At 36.0% G+C, this 18035-nt stretch overlaps 2 protein-coding genes across 3 annotated transcripts; one reads left to right on the top strand and one right to left on the bottom strand.

Annotated features, from left to right (window-relative positions):
* Nucleotides 1-533: 533 nt before the first annotated feature.
* Nucleotides 534-3647, bottom strand: LOC106621563 (uncharacterized). 2 transcript variants are annotated; one of them, XM_014240489.3, is made up of 4 exons: nt 3511-3647; nt 1665-1972; nt 1438-1548; nt 534-985 (listed from the first exon to the last, which is right to left on the bottom strand). In XM_014240489.3, the coding sequence occupies exons 1-4, from the start codon at nt 3589-3591 to the stop codon at nt 826-828; spliced, it is 660 nt and encodes a 219-aa protein (XP_014095964.2). In that variant the 5' UTR covers nt 3592-3647; the 3' UTR covers nt 534-825. The 2 variants fall into 2 exon arrangements, with proteins under 2 accessions (XP_014095964.2, XP_014095962.2); XM_014240487.3 differs by having other exon boundaries at nt 536-985; nt 3448-3647.
* A 6961-nt stretch (nt 3648-10608) lies between these two features.
* On the top strand, nt 10609-13894 carry Ttc26 (tetratricopeptide repeat domain 26). The gene is made up of 7 exons (XM_036362447.2): nt 10609-10695; nt 10782-10916; nt 11797-12206; nt 12268-12715; nt 12790-13122; nt 13432-13559; nt 13628-13894. Exons 1-7 carry the CDS (start codon nt 10693-10695, stop codon nt 13824-13826), a joined length of 1656 nt encoding a protein of 551 aa, XP_036218340.1. The 5' UTR covers nt 10609-10692; the 3' UTR covers nt 13827-13894.
* Nucleotides 13895-18035: the final 4141 nt, after the last annotated feature.

Genomic DNA, 18035 nt, shown 5'->3' with positions numbered 1-18035 from the left:
TAAAAGTGTTTCTCTATAATGTTAGACTTCGATTTTGCCACGGAATTCACCCCAAAGTCAACCGGAAGGGAAGTAGTATTAAAATTAGGGCCTCAAGTTGTTATCTGTGGGTTTGGAACTCGCCAATTAAAAGGCAAAATTCATTAATGACCATATAACCTAAGATGAGGTCTTTCTTGTTTTTAACATCCCCAGATAATGACTTGAAAATATGTGCCGCTAAATCCGGTCACTTTTTGAATTAAAAAGACATAAAAAAACGGATTGAAAAAAAGAAAAATTTCAATCTTAAGCATATAATTAAGAATTAAAAAAAGAATTTGTTTTAGAATTAACATTTTTTCGAGTTCATTCAAATCCCAAACATCTTGGATTAAAATGAAAATTTAATTTTTAATCCCAACAACAAGAAAAAAGAAACTATTCAAATAAGGTAGTGAGGAGCTAAAAAGGCATATGTATTAGTGGCACGGTTCTTTCGAATATACAGAACTTACCTTAATAATTTGGATGTAGATTTCATAAGTCAACTACTTATCAGATATTCATCATGCGCTAAGTCTTGAAAAATAACGAGAAGTTCGGCCAAAAAAAAATTGTTCTCTATGCAACTATGTCTCACAATTGTCAAGAAGTGCTACTTTGGAGCTTACGAGAACACGTATCGAGTAACCTTCTTAGTAAACGGTGACCTTGTATTTTGAAATTAATAAATAAAAAACTTCATTCTACGAAGCGGATCTGTAAAAATGACCACCACCGTTCCGGCTTTATAGAATAAAAGATTTTTTAACTTTTTTATTAAAAACTTCATAAATATATTTTTTAATCGTCTAGCTCTAAAACGGTTGTAATTTGTTCGATTGGCGCGTAGGCACACGCAGGATAGGTGGCTGCACAGTTACCGCCTTTTCGGCCAATACGTTCCGCGTGTCCATAATCTTTGTCATTCGGGTTGCCGAGCTCATCACGTGAGCGTGAAGGACTGTGGAAAGAAAAAATAAAGTAATTAAAATAGCAAACAGGTGAAGAAGAGAGAGAATTAGTAGTAAAAACACTAATTAAGAATTAAAAAAAACCAGAACAAGAAAAAATGTTAGCTCGACTGCATCGAAGTAAAAATACTTTTCACAGGAGTATTTCTTACAGCATAAAGGGTAAAAAAAAGTTTTTTCTTTTCTTGACTTTAATCGTTCAGTTTCTATGGCAGATATATGCTACAGTAGTCCGTTATGAAAAATTTGTGCGGAAATTGTAGTGTTTTCATAAAAAAATTTTCTTGTAAAAAAAAATGTTATAAAATATACATACAAGAATTACTAGCACTGTAAAATTGTCAAATGTTTTAAATAAAATAAAATAGATAAGTCTGAGTAAATTAAAAACAAATCAAATTAACATATATTAGCTTGATTAATGTCGCCCAAACACTCTTACGTCAAAATAATGTGCAATATCTCTCCCAAAATGCCATTATCGTAATGTAACGGTATTGCCGCATGCTCACAAATGCTCCGCAGCATACATTCACGCCCCGCCAGACCCGCTCTGCTTCGACAATAAGAAAAGAAGAAGAAAACATAATAAATCGCATAAAAAAACAGCTTCAACAAATTGTTTAATAAATGAGCTAAATCAATATAAATAAATAGTTTCACACGCACCTATTCATCAAGATTTCCATGGCTCTGTAGATGAGCCAACGATAGGCCGCAGCCGTTTGCTGTTTGCTCTGCCAATTAGTGTGGAAACTGGCACTTTGCCGCTTGCCGGTCTTCTGCGCATGCGTAATTGTATTATTGTGATAATCATCGTTCTCAAAGCTACGTCTGTTTACAGATTGTGGCTTCAAATACGTTGGGCGCCATTCGTCCGCCGTTTCGGGTAGAAAATATTCTGCTTTTAGTACATAACCAGAGGTAACCGATTCATAAGTTAGATCTTCAACGGGTATACCAATGCCGCCAATAAACTAGATCGTAATTATGGTGAGAATAACGGTATAAAAGGAATAATCATGTGCGTATGTGCACATACATATTTGTTAGCTTAAAGAGCGTAAGTGTAAAATTATTTTTATTATTTTCCAGCGCAATTCTACAATTTACTACAAATTAGACATTTTAGTTTAGATTGATGGTGAGTGCTTATTAGACATATTAATTATTATTTGTATGTGCAATGTATTATCAGCTTAGTTTAGGTGCAATACCCATTTAAGGACTTCATGAGGTTATACTTATACGTAATAAGGTTATGTTTGTTGGTTTAAAGTTATTGAAAAGAAAATTCAGCAATATTGAGGTTAATTTTTTAAAGAAAGTAGTAGAAGCAGCGAAATATATTTAATGACTTAGTATTAGCTTAAGTTTATGATTAGCTTCGTTCTCGGAAAATTTCATCTTCACTCTAAAGAGATATAAAAAGATCCAACTACTTGAGTATAAGACAAACGACTGGCTGTTTGCTCGTTATCGTCAGTAAAAAATCTTTAAAATAAGACATAATAAAAACTAGTAATTAAGCGCTTCGACCAGATTTACGGAAAGTATATTTTTGAAGAGTTATGAAAACTGTGATAAATTTGCATCAGTTGGGCTTCGAACAGCTTCAGCATCCAACAGCATTTTGCTCCACTTCTCAGATCCTCGAAGCACATATGGCAGGAATTTTGCTAGAATAAGGACGTAATGCCGTACTTGTCTATTTTGAAAGAAATGACATATTGTACAAACAAAAAAAAAACAAATTACAGAAACAAGTAGGTCTCTGTAATCATTGTATGGTCTTCGATGGCAAATATTTTGGACAATAAACTTTTCAGCCTGTCACTTAAGTGAACTTAGATATTGGACCATGTATAGAGGTAAATTATTAGAAATATAATCTCTAATAACTCGCCCTTCCACAAAGCAAATGAACAGCCAGATGCGTCTAGATTTGTAATCGTGAAATTGGATGATCACTGCTAACAGCTGTTCTCTCATCCACACATTTTTTCCATGGCGCCCACTATATTCCACTCTTTTCGTTAATGAGAGCGGCAGAGTGGTGTACTCTTGTATACTGTTTTATACTCTTTAAGCTCTAAAAAGGATGTAGAACATTTTTTTTTTCACTTATTTGGACCATAACAAAAGTTAAGTTAACAGTTTGTTAGTTTGAAGTTTTTGTTATTTTTGTGTTTAGTGCGGAAGTTGGAAGTTATTTATGGTATTTAGTACAAAAAAAAACAGCTCACTGGGTTTTCACAGTTGAAATGATGTGCATGTAGATTTTGTAATCTCTTTTATAGCTTTTGCCACATTTTCACTCGTTATATTTATTATTTTTTAACATTTTCATATTAGTTTGTTTAGTCGCATATATAGTTAGTATAATTTTATTGGTTTTGTTGTTTAAAAAACATTTTTCACTGTGTGTATTCAAAGTTTCTCAGTTCCTTACTTGTAGACGAGTTGGCGCTGTGGGGGGATATATCAGTGTCCTAGCCTGTCTATGTTTTCTTACGTTAAATACATGCGTTGAAATCACATAATCAAAACACAGCAAAAATGGGCAGAGTGCCATGAAAACCGTTCTCAATGCCATCTTTTTGATGAGAGACCACGAATCGCAACGTTTTCGAATTTATATTCACGATATGCTTCGTTGACGACGCGCCATTAACTGATCTAAAACTGTCAGTTCAAATGGAATTGGTGCTTACGAAAGTGACAGCTCGCACTTAGCTGTGAAGAAATGTTCTGACTGGAAGATTTCTTTGTATATAATATATACAAATATACATATATGTATGTAAAGGAAAATGTTTGTGTGGTCTCATATAACGATTTAAATCTCATGAGCACCCAAGTGAAAGGTGTTACTTCAAATGTATTTACGTACTTATTTATTTAATGAGCGCAGAAGTAATGATTAATTCATGCGTTTAAGTGTAAATCTGTTTATAACGAATTATTAAAAGGGTTCTCTGTGCTTACCTATGATTTTTACATAGTTGAGAACAAATATTTGTGCACTTACAGGCCAAGAGTTTCTCAGACACGAGTTAAGTAATAATAACGGTATTTGATAAAAAGCTAAACACTGTTATAAGTGAACAATTTAAATAGGTCACACCGGTGATTTTATGCGCTTTTATCAATGGTATTCGAGGACTTTTTAAGAGATTGACTCGAGTTAATACGCCAGTTTCGAAAGCATTTTAACGAAGATGAACTTAAAAACCTTCCATTATATATTTGCTTAGCCTGAGAGTAAAATTTGTTGATTATAAAAAAAGAAAATTTTTGGAAAAAAAATATTTTTTAACACTCACTTTTTAAGTAAATTTCGAGTTAAAATTTTTATTTCGTAAAATTTTTTTAATAAGTGTTCTAGGAGCTGTGGAGAGTCCTCTTTGTAGCCAATTATTGGAGCTGGTGATTTTTGGAGTTTTAAAAAAAAGTCTTAAACGATAACATGCTTTCCTTAAGCGTTAAAATAAATTTTGAGTCAAAAGCCGTCAAATTCCGTAATTTTTATATAAATGTGAAAAGTTAAACCAAAAAAAACTCCAAATTTACTTTAAAAGTGAATGAGCCGCTTCTAGATATTAAAAAAAAAAAATTTTCCCAAAAATTTTCTGTTTTTATTATCTAAAAATTTTACCCTCAGGCTAAGCAAAAAAAATAGTTTTTTTTTTCGCTCCACCCTAGTGTATATCAAACTTATTTCAATTTAAGAACCATTCAAAATGCAGTAGTTTTGTGTGGTTTTGTACACTTAACGGTTTTTTTTAACACCTAAAAACTATAGTTATAATATTGATAATTTCAAAAATTAGACAATCTGTGTGGCTAGGAGTACTTCTAGAGCTATTTGTTTTTGATATAGTTTCGCCATAATCGGATTACAACCACGCCTACTTCCATAGGCATTTTCAAGCCATTGGATTCTTTTACTTAACAATAATACGAACATTAACGAACATTAACAAATTGCAACAAAGTTTAGAAAAAACCACAGCGGCTCTACCTTAGACAAGTGGCAACACTCCTTTCAAAATGCGCGAAGTTGATTAATATTGTATTTGTTGTAACATATATAATATAACCGTATAGTATGAGCAACTCTGTGCCTCCTGCTGTTGTTTTTTATATATACGTACCTATATTGGTAGATTTGGGCCAATTAAGCTTTGACTCTCGATTAATACTCTCCATTAAGCAAACTGTTGCTCTTTAAGCTTTTTAAAAATGAAAAAAATCCGAAGTCTTAAGCGGCAACGGCATGTGTGTTATGCAAATCTTGCTACACTTCCTACCGCTTGTTGCATTATGGCAAACATATGAGGGGATGTAGCTTAATGTAGAGCAGCTTCGTTAGGTTACAGCTTTTTACTACTCTCACGAAGTGTATTACTTGGATATGTGGTCGAATATACGCTTGTGGCTGCTCTGTAGGGATATTCATAGAAAATGAAAAATTCTTTAGCTAATTTTGAGTTGTTGTTAAGCGATCAATAACGAAAACGTGGAAAACAAGCTTCAAGAGCGAAGCGAGTCGGCGTTTCAAGAGAGGTGAAACCCGAGTTTTAAGAGGTGGGTTGTTAGAAATAGTTATAGGGTATAAGGTAGTGTTAGTTTGAGTTGATTATATCAGGAAATCTTCAAATCCTATCCCTGATGGGTTGTAGAATGTAATATATTTTATAAAACTTTTATTTAGGATAAGTTGGAGCAGCGGAAGTTAGCGAAGCACAATGTTCGTTTCTCTAAAACAATAAATTTAGTATTCCCAAATTAAATCTTCGATCCAATAATTTTTTTGTGAGTTATTATACTCCTTAGAATATAGTGAAGGTTCCAAGTTCTTCTAAAATGCGTTATAACTATCATTTATCATAAAAAATAGTTTATAATTAATGATAAATTATATAAAGATTTAAGATGTTTTCGAGTCATAAAAGATACTTTTCCTACAAGGTCTTCTCTACAAGCAACAAACACATACACACATATGTGTAAATATTTAAAGGCACTTTGTCGTGGCGTTCGCTTGTTGACTGTCTTAAATCTGATGCATGAGGCATGCAACATGTGCATTATGTGCCACAGCGGCATCCGGCGCAACTAAACTGGCTCCTCCTCAACAAAGGACGAAATCTTGATTCAATTGCGTTTACTTGCTCCGCAACCTTGTTTGCGTGTGTGTGCTTGTATGCCTTTGGAGGCGAATGTGATGGTGTGCATGTGGCAACTGTTAAGCAGATAATATACTGACTCACCATGGCGCTTGACTCGCTTAGCTGCCACAATGTTCACATCACTTCCGTTTCATTTCGCTTCGGCTTAGGCGGTGCAACACAAACGCTTTGGGATTATGCGAACAGAGTGCAGCTAATAAAATATGCTAAGTTTACACATTTTCTTAGCATCTCATAAAAAAATTATTGCAAGGGATGTGAGTGCATACATACATACAAACCAACATATGCCGTTGTTTATGTATTTGCGAGCAGCTCTCCTCGTACATCAAGAAAGTTAGTCAGTAAGTTGAATGTGTGGTGTTCCGATGAGTAAATCGTATGACAGAAATTAGAAGAGAAGAAAGAAATGATATTGAGAAAAAAAGAATGCGCACATTTAATTAAACCGAATCTTTCTGCCATTATTTTTTACAGATAAGGCAAAGTCAAGTGGCTTAGAGTTACCCTTGGCAAAATGATGTATGTATTTAAAGTTCCTTCTGGAAAAAATAATTTTCAGAGCAATTCGTTTCCAAGCACTTTATATATTTTTGGTAAATTTCGATCAGACAAATATGGGCAAAATGACTCTTTTATCTTGATATTAGGCATGCCGAAGGGTCTATGTTGATCCAGGTAAGTATGAACAGTAGTTCGAAATACTTTCTGTGTTTTTGATTTAGCATGGCGCGAGATGCTTCTTCGCTCTGCAAATTGGTTGATTTCAGACACATACTTAGTATAATTCTTCTCCTACAGGCTATTAACCGAATCTGATGTTATTATTGTCCGTGGTTCTACTCTATATGTCAGGACGTCCACAGTGAAAAATGGTTAATTTGCCGTTCCTTTGGTCGATACTTTATTTCTCACTTGGCGGATACTATGAACGGTCTCAAAGCTGTAGCCTCGTTTAATTTCAAATGGACTCTCGAGCACCTGCACAACAGGCTGTAGACGCAGGATCAAGGCCTTGGAGCTATGTGTCGGTTCAGGGATCACGTCGCCTCAATAGCACCCATAAGCATACTGAAATTTATCAGTGTGCTGGGCCTATGTGATTCGTTTAAACAAGGGAAGGCACAATAGACCTTAGCTCATGGTGCATGCCTCAATTTATTTCTACTACACTAAATACGCTCTTTGTTATTTTCCTATTTACTTCAAAGCGGAAGTGACCACTAAGAAGGTTAATAAGAATTAAGGTTAAGCTAGTTAATGACCCGGTATTAGAAAATTAATTATATATTAATTTGAAATAATTGCTTCCGCCCACACCCAACAACTTGCCAAGGCATAAATCTCAGCGCACCGTCAAACGATGTCAGAATATCATGACCGAGTGTCAGCATTTCACTTTATTCCAAAGATATTGACCGTTCGTCGCTGCTGTTGTTGTTGCTTTAGCATTCGCTGCCATTGTTTTTAGTGATTTTGTCGCTTTTGTTGTCTTTGTCTGCCGTCGGCGATTGTGCAACGCTTAAATGTTCTCATTATCGCATTGGCGTTAACGACGGTAATGACAGTGATGGTTACGCCGGCTCAGCTCAGCTCGTTCGCACTTGTTTCGACTCCATCCAGTCAGCAATTGCTCGCCGCTTCGACTTCTCTTACGTCGCATGCCCTGCTGTGGCATGTGTCGCATATAGCTTGGGGCATTGAATGGAATTTGAAAGTTGATGCCAGCTACCAGCGCGGTGGTACTTTACGTCAGCAAGGCGGCGGAGCAAAAGTCATCTTTAGCGCCATTTTTTACATGTGCTGCAGTGTCATGCGTGAGAGAAGTGTATGAGTGTGTGTGCGTGCGAAGTGAGCGGCGTCAGTTGCCGATACTGTGCCACGCGCTTTTGCATAATTTGCGCAATTTTGCATAAAGCATGAATGCAAAGTGCATATCACCAGCCAGCAGCCAGCTCCAGTGCCGTAGAGCCGCCTGCCCTTGCACTGCAGCTTTGTTGCAGTTGTGGCGGCGTCACATAATGAAGGACTACCAGTCACCCATTTGTCACACGCGCACATCCACACACACACTCACTCACACATATATCCACTTAAAGTCTGCATTCTTAATCCTTGCACTTTGGCTCCTCCGCTTGCGGCTGGCCACACACACGTACATACCCTTTGCGTTGTGGTTTCGCACAGCTCGACACTTGCGCTCGTGCGGACGGTCGTTCGCTTGCCGGTCCATCCCAACGCTTCTGTTTATGTGCTAAATAGTAGCCTGTTGTAGTTTGCTGGAAAATGCAAGTGGTTGCATTACAGTCCTTGACTGCAAAGCTTGCCCCTATTGAATAGATGATAAAGGGTTTTAGTTGCTATTAAGCGCACTGTGGGGTGATTTATGGTAGGTAGTATGTAAAGTTAAACGTCTATTTCATATAAGGCTCCGAAAATTCTGCCCCAAATAATACGTTTACACAAGATTTCCAGAACAGTTTTTCACAGTGTACTTTTGGGATTGATACCACGACTGTTAAAGGAACCCACAATAACATTTTTTTGAATTTTTGGTTTGTGAGCGATTCTTTTGGTTTCTATACGAGTATTGCCACTTCTAATTCTCTCGAAACAAAAAAAATTTTTCTAAATATTCTCTACAAGCATTATTTTGACTAAATTTTCGAATCAGTTTGTCGAATTCGATTTAGGCCACTTGGAAATCAAGCATTTTGATTGTTTTAACCACCTTTTTTGGGCTTTGAAAATCATTGAATATGTACTTAGTTATCGATGTGAGGGGTCCAAAAGTTGTTAATGAGTATCGAAGAGTTTATTTAATTCTGCCGTCGTGTACCAGCTAATAAAATTATACACTTTTTCCCGTCTTTTAATACAATTCTTTATTGCCGCCTTCAAAAAAAGCCAATACAAGCATGCCAACGTATAATCCAATTTTCAATACACTTCTTATGTGCGATCAGCGAATTTTGGTATTCTTTTTTGGTTACGGCTCACTTTTGGAACGCCATTCGATAGAGTGTTGAACAGTTTCGCGGTCATATTCATAAACCCACGTCTCGTCGCCGGAATGTGAGGTCCTCAGTTACGTTGTCAAGCATCTCTTTCGCGTGCCCTATTCCACATCGTTTTTGCAAAAGATTCAGGTTTTTTGGTACGAGTCCACGCTTTATACCCATAACATTAACCAAAATGTGTTGAGTCGCTCTCTAAAACATTTTGAGATTCTTTACTATCTAATCACTGTTTCTATAACCTTCCACAAGGGTTTAAGGACTAAAATGAACCAATAAAATTTGTCCGATTCAAATTTGATCAGATGGTAAGAAAATAGGTGGGCATTTTTTTCAAAGGATTCATTGTTTAGTTTATAAATGCTTATAGAAACTTCGCTGTTTGAAAGTTGCGATTCTGAACTTCTCACACAAAAGCTATTAAAACTGTTGAAAATTTTAAAATTACTGGCTCTCATGCCAGGCGTTTATCACAAAAGATTCTCCTAAATAAAACACTTAATTACTGACAGAGAGAGAGAGACTCCTCTATCTTGACCACGGATACTGTTTTCACAATTTCGCGTAAAACATGGTAGTTTCGGATTAATTATGACCTTTGGCCTTTGATAGGGTTTCAGGTATAGCAAGTTTGGATTTTGTGTTGGTCACAGATATTATGCTTTTGTCACATACTTGTATATCATCTTTTCAATTTGTTTTGAATTAATTATTATAACAAATCTTACACATTGGTACTAAAGTCAAAAAGTTAGAAAACTTACAACTAATATTATTTGAAATATCACTTCTCTAATGACATCAAAAAAATACAAAAATAATAAGTTAATATTATATGTTAATATACACTGTTCAACAAATTATATGCAACAACTAATTTGAGCTTGCCACTTACATCGCTTTCCACTTTGCCACACTTTAGAGAAATATATTAGCATAACCTTAATGCATGAACCTGCGAGAGTGCAAAGGTAAGCACAACTGTTTGTTTGTATTACCACTTATATCTGCTAAATTATTATTGCGTTGATTTATAGGTGACTTTTCGCTGCCGTCTGCAGTTGAAGATTAATCTCCTCACCTTGCAGTGACATTTGATTTCGCTACTGCAAATGTCAAATGGGCTCTTAGTTGGTCAAGTGCTGTGGAAAATAAATTCTGTTATGAGTAGATAAAAAAATTAATTTTTTTGGCAATAACGAAATATGATTCTTTAGTATATTCTTATAGAAATGTAAAGAATTAATAAATGTGAAGCATAAAATATATTTAATGCCTTAATAAATAAACAGTGGTAAGGGTGAGTTTACACGTAGCTATAAGCAACGTTAACTTTTTAGCAGTTTGACCACCCTAGCAGTTGGGTCGTATCTTAGCAACCGTTAACCAAAACAAGACAAGGCATGATAATAAAATTCATTTCAGTTTACGCGGCCTGCGAAAATTCGTAAAAATAATTTGTGTTTGTCAAGCTGAAAAAATAATATGGTAATCAGTTAAAAATATTATATATGCTTTTATATATTCAATTATTATAAATTTTAAACAATTATTGTTACTTCAAATATATATAGATTTTATCCAGAGGTAAAAGTGATTCAGCAAATTCACGGCAGGCAGTTAGTGCCACAACCGTCAAGCGTCTGCCCAATTCACTGGAAGATTTCTTACTCAAGCGGGACTACACTGGTGCAAGAGCATTTCTCGAGGTATACACTACAATTATATAATATATACATATATTGCTTGGAAAGTACCTCCGTTGAGCCACTCCGACGTACAGGAAACTTACCGTAACGAAAGTGGCACTGTTACGAACAACTTCAATAGCGTTGTTCGAAGAAAATAGGGGTGTTTTTAAAGCGTTAGAGGTGTTTCAAGTCTGAAAATGTAAAGTTAGGCGAGATTTTTGGTTTCGAGTTTGAATATTTGAGTTCCTTTCGTGCTTTAGATTTCTTAGATAAGATTGAATTCGGCTGGGAATATTGAAAAGTCGGAGTGAGCCAAATAAGGCTAAGAAATTACTTTTATTTGTGTGTCAGATTATATTGAAAATTTCAAAGAGCTTCCTCTATAATAATTTTTAAGTCCTACTACTTCTTACTTTTGTATATTGCTTTATTTAGTATTAAACCTCGCAGTGTGTCTGTGTACTTTCCAAATTCTTTCTTATCTTTCTATTGCCTACGAGAGTTTCGCAAGTCCAGTTCGGAAAATATACTTTCGGCATGATGTTGGAATTGGTTTTCTCACTTGGTATTCATTCTTGGTTGAATTAACGAGGGTTGTAGTAAACACGAGTAAGGTTGGCCCAAAACGCTGAAGGAATAATAAAAGTAGAAGAAATAACTCCTTTGTAGAACTTTTACACTTTCAGTAAATGTTTAGAGGTTAGCTAAATGTACTAACTTATATAGAGATCTGAACATACACATGTTTATGAATTTAAGAATTTGCTTTTTAAAATTACTAATTTTGTGTATAAAATTTCTTAATAGATTTAATAGGATGATTTTTTTAATAGATAAAAACATATATTTCTTTTTTCAGAATTTATAATATTTTTATTGATCTTATACATTTCACCAGTTCTCTAATGAAGATGAAGACGAAGAGCAACATTTGGTCAAGGAACAGTGGATTGCATTCTGCAGTTTCCACTTAGGCGACTATCAGCAGGCATTGCAACAATACAAAAGTATACGCGATACCGAACCCGCTACCGAAGACATAACCCATAATGTCGCCGTTTGTATGTTCTATCTCGGAATGTATGAGGAAGCGCATCGACTGATGGAACAGACACCGAACACGCCGTTGAAGCTGCGTCTGCTCTTTCACTTGGCACATAAGTTTGGCAACGACACGCAGCTGACGCAGTTACAGGATTCCTTGCAGGATGACGTCGAAGATCAGCTGAGTCTCGCCTCGATGCACTACTTGCGCGCACACTATCAAGATGCGATTGATATATACAAGCGTTTATTGTTGGATAACAAGTATGTTGTTCGACAACTACACGATTGCAGTGAAATTCATGTGGTTCTTGATTTCTTGCAGAGACTACTTGGCCATCAATGTCTATCTGGCGCTTTGTTTCTACAAACTAGACTATTATGACATGTCGCAGGAGGTGTTGGATGTGTACTTGGCGAAACATAAAGACAGCACTATAGCCACCAATTTGAAGGCCTGCAATCGCTTTCGTCTATTTAATGGGCGCGTAGCCGAGCAGGAGATACAAAATATTGCGGATAATGGCACTTTCGGCGCTGATTTGATACGACACAATTTGGTTGTGTTTCGGAATGGTGAGGGTGCGATGCAAACATTTCCAACCCTCCTGAATATCGTGCCAGAGGCGCGTCTGAACTTGGCTATTTATCACTTGAAGAACGGTAATGTGCAGGAGGCGCATGCGTTGATCAAAGAATTGCAGCCGACTGTGCCGCACGAGTACATTTTGAAGGGGGTGGTACATGCGGCGCTCGGTCAACAGATCGGTTCGGTGTGTAGCTTTTGGTTAATATAGCATGAAATCCATGAATGAGTTAGAATTAACTTGAATCTATCTTATTATAGAAAGAGCATATAAAAACCGCTCAGCAGAATTTACATTTGGTTGGTAGCTCAGCTACTGAATGCGACACCATACCCGGTCGGCAGAGCATGGCTTCGGCCTTTTTTCTTTACTCGCAATTTGAAGAGGTCTTAGTCTACATGAATTCTATAAGAAGTTACTTTGTGAATGATGACACCTTTAACTACAATTATGCTCAGGCGAAATGTGCCACGGGCTACTACAAGGAGGCTGAAGAATTGCTCATGCAAATAACGGATATGGATATAAAGAACCAACACACTTACTGCATGATTGTAGCGAAATGTCATATACACGCCGGGCGCCCAGAGTTGGTAAGTAGTGAAAGTTATTTATACTTTTGCTTAAAAGTAAGTAAGTAAAGTAACTGCAAAGTAAATTAAAGTTCTAACAGCATTCGAACTTTGGATGTGTTATTAAGAGAAAACCCGAGACGAGAAATATAATATATCCGAGCTACTAGAATATATAAGTATTATACATATTATACTTGTATTTTTATATTAAAAGGTTTTGTGACAGAAAAAGTATTACAATTTTTTTTGCTTTTATATCTTATTTTATATCGAAGTTCTTTCCGAACCTGTCTATCTCTAAACCTTTGCGAATTTATTCTTTTACAGGCTTGGAATGTTTTCATAACTCGCGACACAAACTCTGAAGCGTTCTTACTACTACAACTTATTGCAAATGAGTGTTACAAGTGTGAAGAATTCTGGGTGGCCGCAAAAGCTTTCGATATGCTTGAAAAGTAGGTTCTATTAAAAATATTTTTAAAAGTTGCATTTTTAAGATTTTTGTATTTTTTTTTATAAACAGGCTTGATCCAAGTCCAGAAAATTGGGAAGGTAAACGTGGCGCTTGCGCTGGTGTAATCTATGCTTTGGCTTCGAAAGCCGACAAGGGTTGTCCACCGAATGGCGTTTCGGATGTGATCGGTTTGTTGCGCGACTCGTCAAATCCACAGGCAGACACAATGATAAAAGTCATACGCAAACATATAAATAGTTTGAAATAAATGTGGAAAGTTTATATGTACTTAAAGATAAGATGTACCCTTTAGATAAGATGGAGTAGAAGCAAAGTTGTCCAATTACACATAATTGTAATAAGAAAATATGAAATACAAAATAAATATAAATTATATTGTTATCGAGTTGTTTTAAGGTATATTCTACGAGAGATATTTTTAAGCTAATCTTCGTATAGTTAAAGACAGTCCAAGAGAGTATATAATATAATAGCTGTATAGTGGTAGTACAGACGTAAAAAGATTATGGAAAACTCCTACATTTGACAAGGCATCTGCACAAAATTGGGCATGGATTATTATCTAAGGCAGCCATGTAATCTTTGAAGAAATTGTTCAGATCAGATCATTATAACATATAGCTGCTATACAAACTGAACAATCGGAATCAAGTGCTTGCATGGAAAACTCTTTCATTTGATGAGCTATCTTCACGAAATTAGATGAGAATCAAGTTATTGTAAGGAATCTTTGCATCGTGTGTTTTTTCTTGTTTTTATCACTTTTGTTGTCGTGTGGCTTCGGAGTTCAATTTTTTGATCACAACTAATTTAGAAGTTAACTTTTTCGAAAATCCATCATACCGACGAAGAATATGTCCATAAATAATTTCGAGATCACAAGATCAACTTGCAACAAAGCTACAGTCGTGATCCTCGAGCAAGACTAACGAAAGTGTTGATGTCGAAACTTTGAGGCCTTTGGGCTTAAGTGAATGAGTGAGACACTATATATTATTATTCTAAAATATTTTAAATAGCGCCTGATTATCTGAAGAAGCTTATAGAAATTCAGTTTTTCACTCTCATAACAATTTTCATAACTCAAAAATATTTTCAACAATCAACACGCTTGCGTGAATCTCCAAAAATATGTTATGCTAATAATATTTGCATTTGAATGCCACAATGCCACAAGCTCTTCCCTCCCAAAAACCTCGCCGGCAACAGTATAAACTGGTGTAATAGAATCTTCAGCGCGCCTCATGAGCTCCTTCCAAATACATGCAGGCATGGGCGATGCCTTTGCTCGCACACACACACACACATACACAGGCGCTGGCTAAGCCCGTTAGCTTTGATGGTTAGCAACTTCAGTGAAAATATTGCAGAATGGCACCACTTTGGACGCGCAAATATCTGACGTTGCCACAGTTTACAATTGGCGCATTTGCAATTCAACGGCGTCAATGGGACTACAACAACTACAATAACAATAGCACAGCACATGAACAGCCGGGTGTGTGTGAGTGTGAGTTGTAAAGGCTGCTGACGCCTTGTGTCAATGTTGCTTACCACTACGCGCCTGTATGTGTATATGTGTGAAGGGAGAGTGAGTGGGTGTGCGCGATGATGGCTACATTGAATTTGCATATTTGATATGAGTGTGCGGAGCGCAAATATTTGCAGGGCGTGCGGTGTTCATTACGAGACACTCACACTTCCAATTACACAGTCACACACACACACACAAACACTCATACACACACACGCGCATGGGCGCGCGTGCTCATCTATCGACACTTACTCATTCAAATGCATGGTGCAACTATGCCAATGCCACAAGCTTTCACGCCAACATGCAACGCCTTCAACGCGCACCATCGCTTGCCGCAATACATTGTTGTTGCATTGCCTTGCTGCCTTTCTGCCACTGCGCCGGTCGCGTGGGCGTGCGGCGCTCCGCTGAAAGACTGTGCAACACGCTTCTGTAAACGATTTTCCTTTTGCATTTTTCATGTGGCAAATGAATGAATGCGGTTGGTTGCATGCCACTCAGAATGTTAACGGGTGATTGTGGTATTTATATTCAATGCTTCTTAATTGCATTGTTACCGTTCCAGTTGTTATTGTAATAACTAATTGTCGTTGCGTGTGTTGTTGTTGTGTTAGTTTGTGTGTTTTTCTTGTTGCAGCAGATGTGCACTAATAAATGGAATAAAGTAACCATATCGTTTGCATTATAATTTATGGCATACATTTGTTGTCTTAGATGCGCTAAAATTTTTACCATTGGAAGGCAGCCGCTGAGGGGCTTCTCTTTGTCAGGTGCGCTGGTCATTAGGTCACATGGATGCAAATGCGCGTTCTCATATTCCGGTGTCAAGATGAGGTGTTTGCTAATTCATGCAACTCGCTCGTGGCATTCATAAATTGCAGCAGTTAACCCATTTAAGTGAGGTTAGTTTATGCTGAAGTACCTATTGGCCTGTTTTGAAGCATTCAAAGGCTCTTAATTGGAAAAAGTGGATCAAGTGTTTTCTTTGCTGCAAAAATATTTCACAAAAATGACATTATATCTGCTTGACTGTTTATTTCTATGTTGCGAAGGAATCCAAGATCCACAGAAGATTTGCTACCAGTAAAGGCAATTTATTTGTTTTCACTTAATACCCATTCTAATACACTATAAAGGACTAACTTGCTGAGCATGAGTACAAGCGGTTTGCTCTTCCTCTACTTATACCCAAATTTAATGCCACGAATTTTGTAACATCGTCTGTCTGTGCAAAGGCGAACTAATTATTCAGTTCTTGAAATATTGATCTGAATATTTGTTCACGATCTTTTCTCCTCAAGAAGCTGCACATATTTCAGAAACACCTATATCGGACCATTATGGCATATAGTTTTCATATAAACTGATCGATCAAAAGCAAGTTCTTGTGCGGAAATTTTTTTATTTGACAAGGTATCTTTACAAAATTTCTTGTTTCTTATCTTCAAAAATCGTACTTTCTTCGAGAACACTTTTATAGCCGTTTAAATCTGGTGGGCGAGTTCCCAATAGGTTCAATCAGCTTCAAAACTTAACCGACATTGATCGCTTCGTCACTTGTTGTACTATTACCCTTATAGCATGTTCACACCAAATTTAATCTTCTGAAATAATAATTACAGCTCCGTCGGAGTACATCAGTACTTGGCAAGAGATTCATAATATGTCATATGTCATATGCTGAAACACATTTATGAACATATCCGTCGAAAATACTTAGAAGACTGTGACGCTCTCACGATATGTATCTCTCCGTGAGTATGAAAAAGCTATGTTATGCATTTATACGACTCTTAAATAGGTGTAAAGCAATTTAATCATTGACACGTCGCGGCTATTTGAGGCGTTGTGAGTTACCCAGTGTAACAAAGGAGAGAAAATGCAACGAGATGGCATTTTTATTTGGTATGAGATAATGTTTTAAACAATCGGAAAAGTAAGTATAATATATTTGTATGAATATATGGGTAATAATATAAAATAATTTTATGTAATACTAGCTGCCAAGCTGCTAATGTCCTTAATATCTATATGATTTGATAAAAGAATTTTGGAAAGTATGCTGAAACTATTCACAATATTGTAGAAAACACACGCACATGCAATTCCATGAAAAGTGTAGGAAAACACCATCGCTTTAAAGGTGCTTGCTTTACTTTGATTGTGTATATGTTTTTATGAATTTATATATGTATATCCTCATCTCAACTTACATATGTACGTAAATAACTGTACATACTCATAACTGCTATGCGCAAGGCGGACGTGATTCGAATAGCAAAGAGCTTACATTATTATTTTCTACACAGAGAGCTAACAGTTAATACCACCTAGTACAGAAATTTACAGTAACCGAACGAACACACGACAAAGAAGCTATGCGTATGGTTACCAACCTCTAACTAGTACGTTGTGGTAGCGTTGTGAAGCAGTTTGAAAAGTAGAACATTTTTAAAAAGTATGCATTTTTCATTTCTATATGTAACTGTTACCTACAAAGAACGTATATACCGGATATTAATAAATGGGTCTTGAGAATAATTAAAAAATCCAAAACTCCAAAGTATTTCTTGAAAAAGTTTTTCCTTGCTGGAATGTAGAAATGAAGAGGCTTAGAGATATTTCCTTATACAAGTTTGGACACTAAAAATTGTACCTATTAATAGGGTTGGTTTATGAAATCCAAAACGTTTCCAGACATTTCTTATATTAAATTAAATACCGTAATATACAGTTTATTTGAATAAAAAATTTCAATCAAGTGGTAACTCTCCTAAAAATATTTTCACTATGAATCTTTTCCTAAATATAATATACTGTTTTTGTAGCCCATTTTTTAATATTTAATATTATTTTAGAAATTTAGTTTAATAAAAAATTTAAACAGGTGGCAACACTTTCCAACAATATTATAGACTT

The sequence above is a fragment of the Bactrocera oleae genome, chromosome 5, assembly GCF_042242935.1.
Source record: "Bactrocera oleae isolate idBacOlea1 chromosome 5, idBacOlea1, whole genome shotgun sequence".
NCBI classification, from domain to species: Eukaryota; Metazoa; Arthropoda; class Insecta; order Diptera; family Tephritidae; genus Bactrocera; species Bactrocera oleae.
Note: the sequence above shows the minus strand (reverse complement) of the source record. Positions and strands in the feature narration are given on the sequence as shown.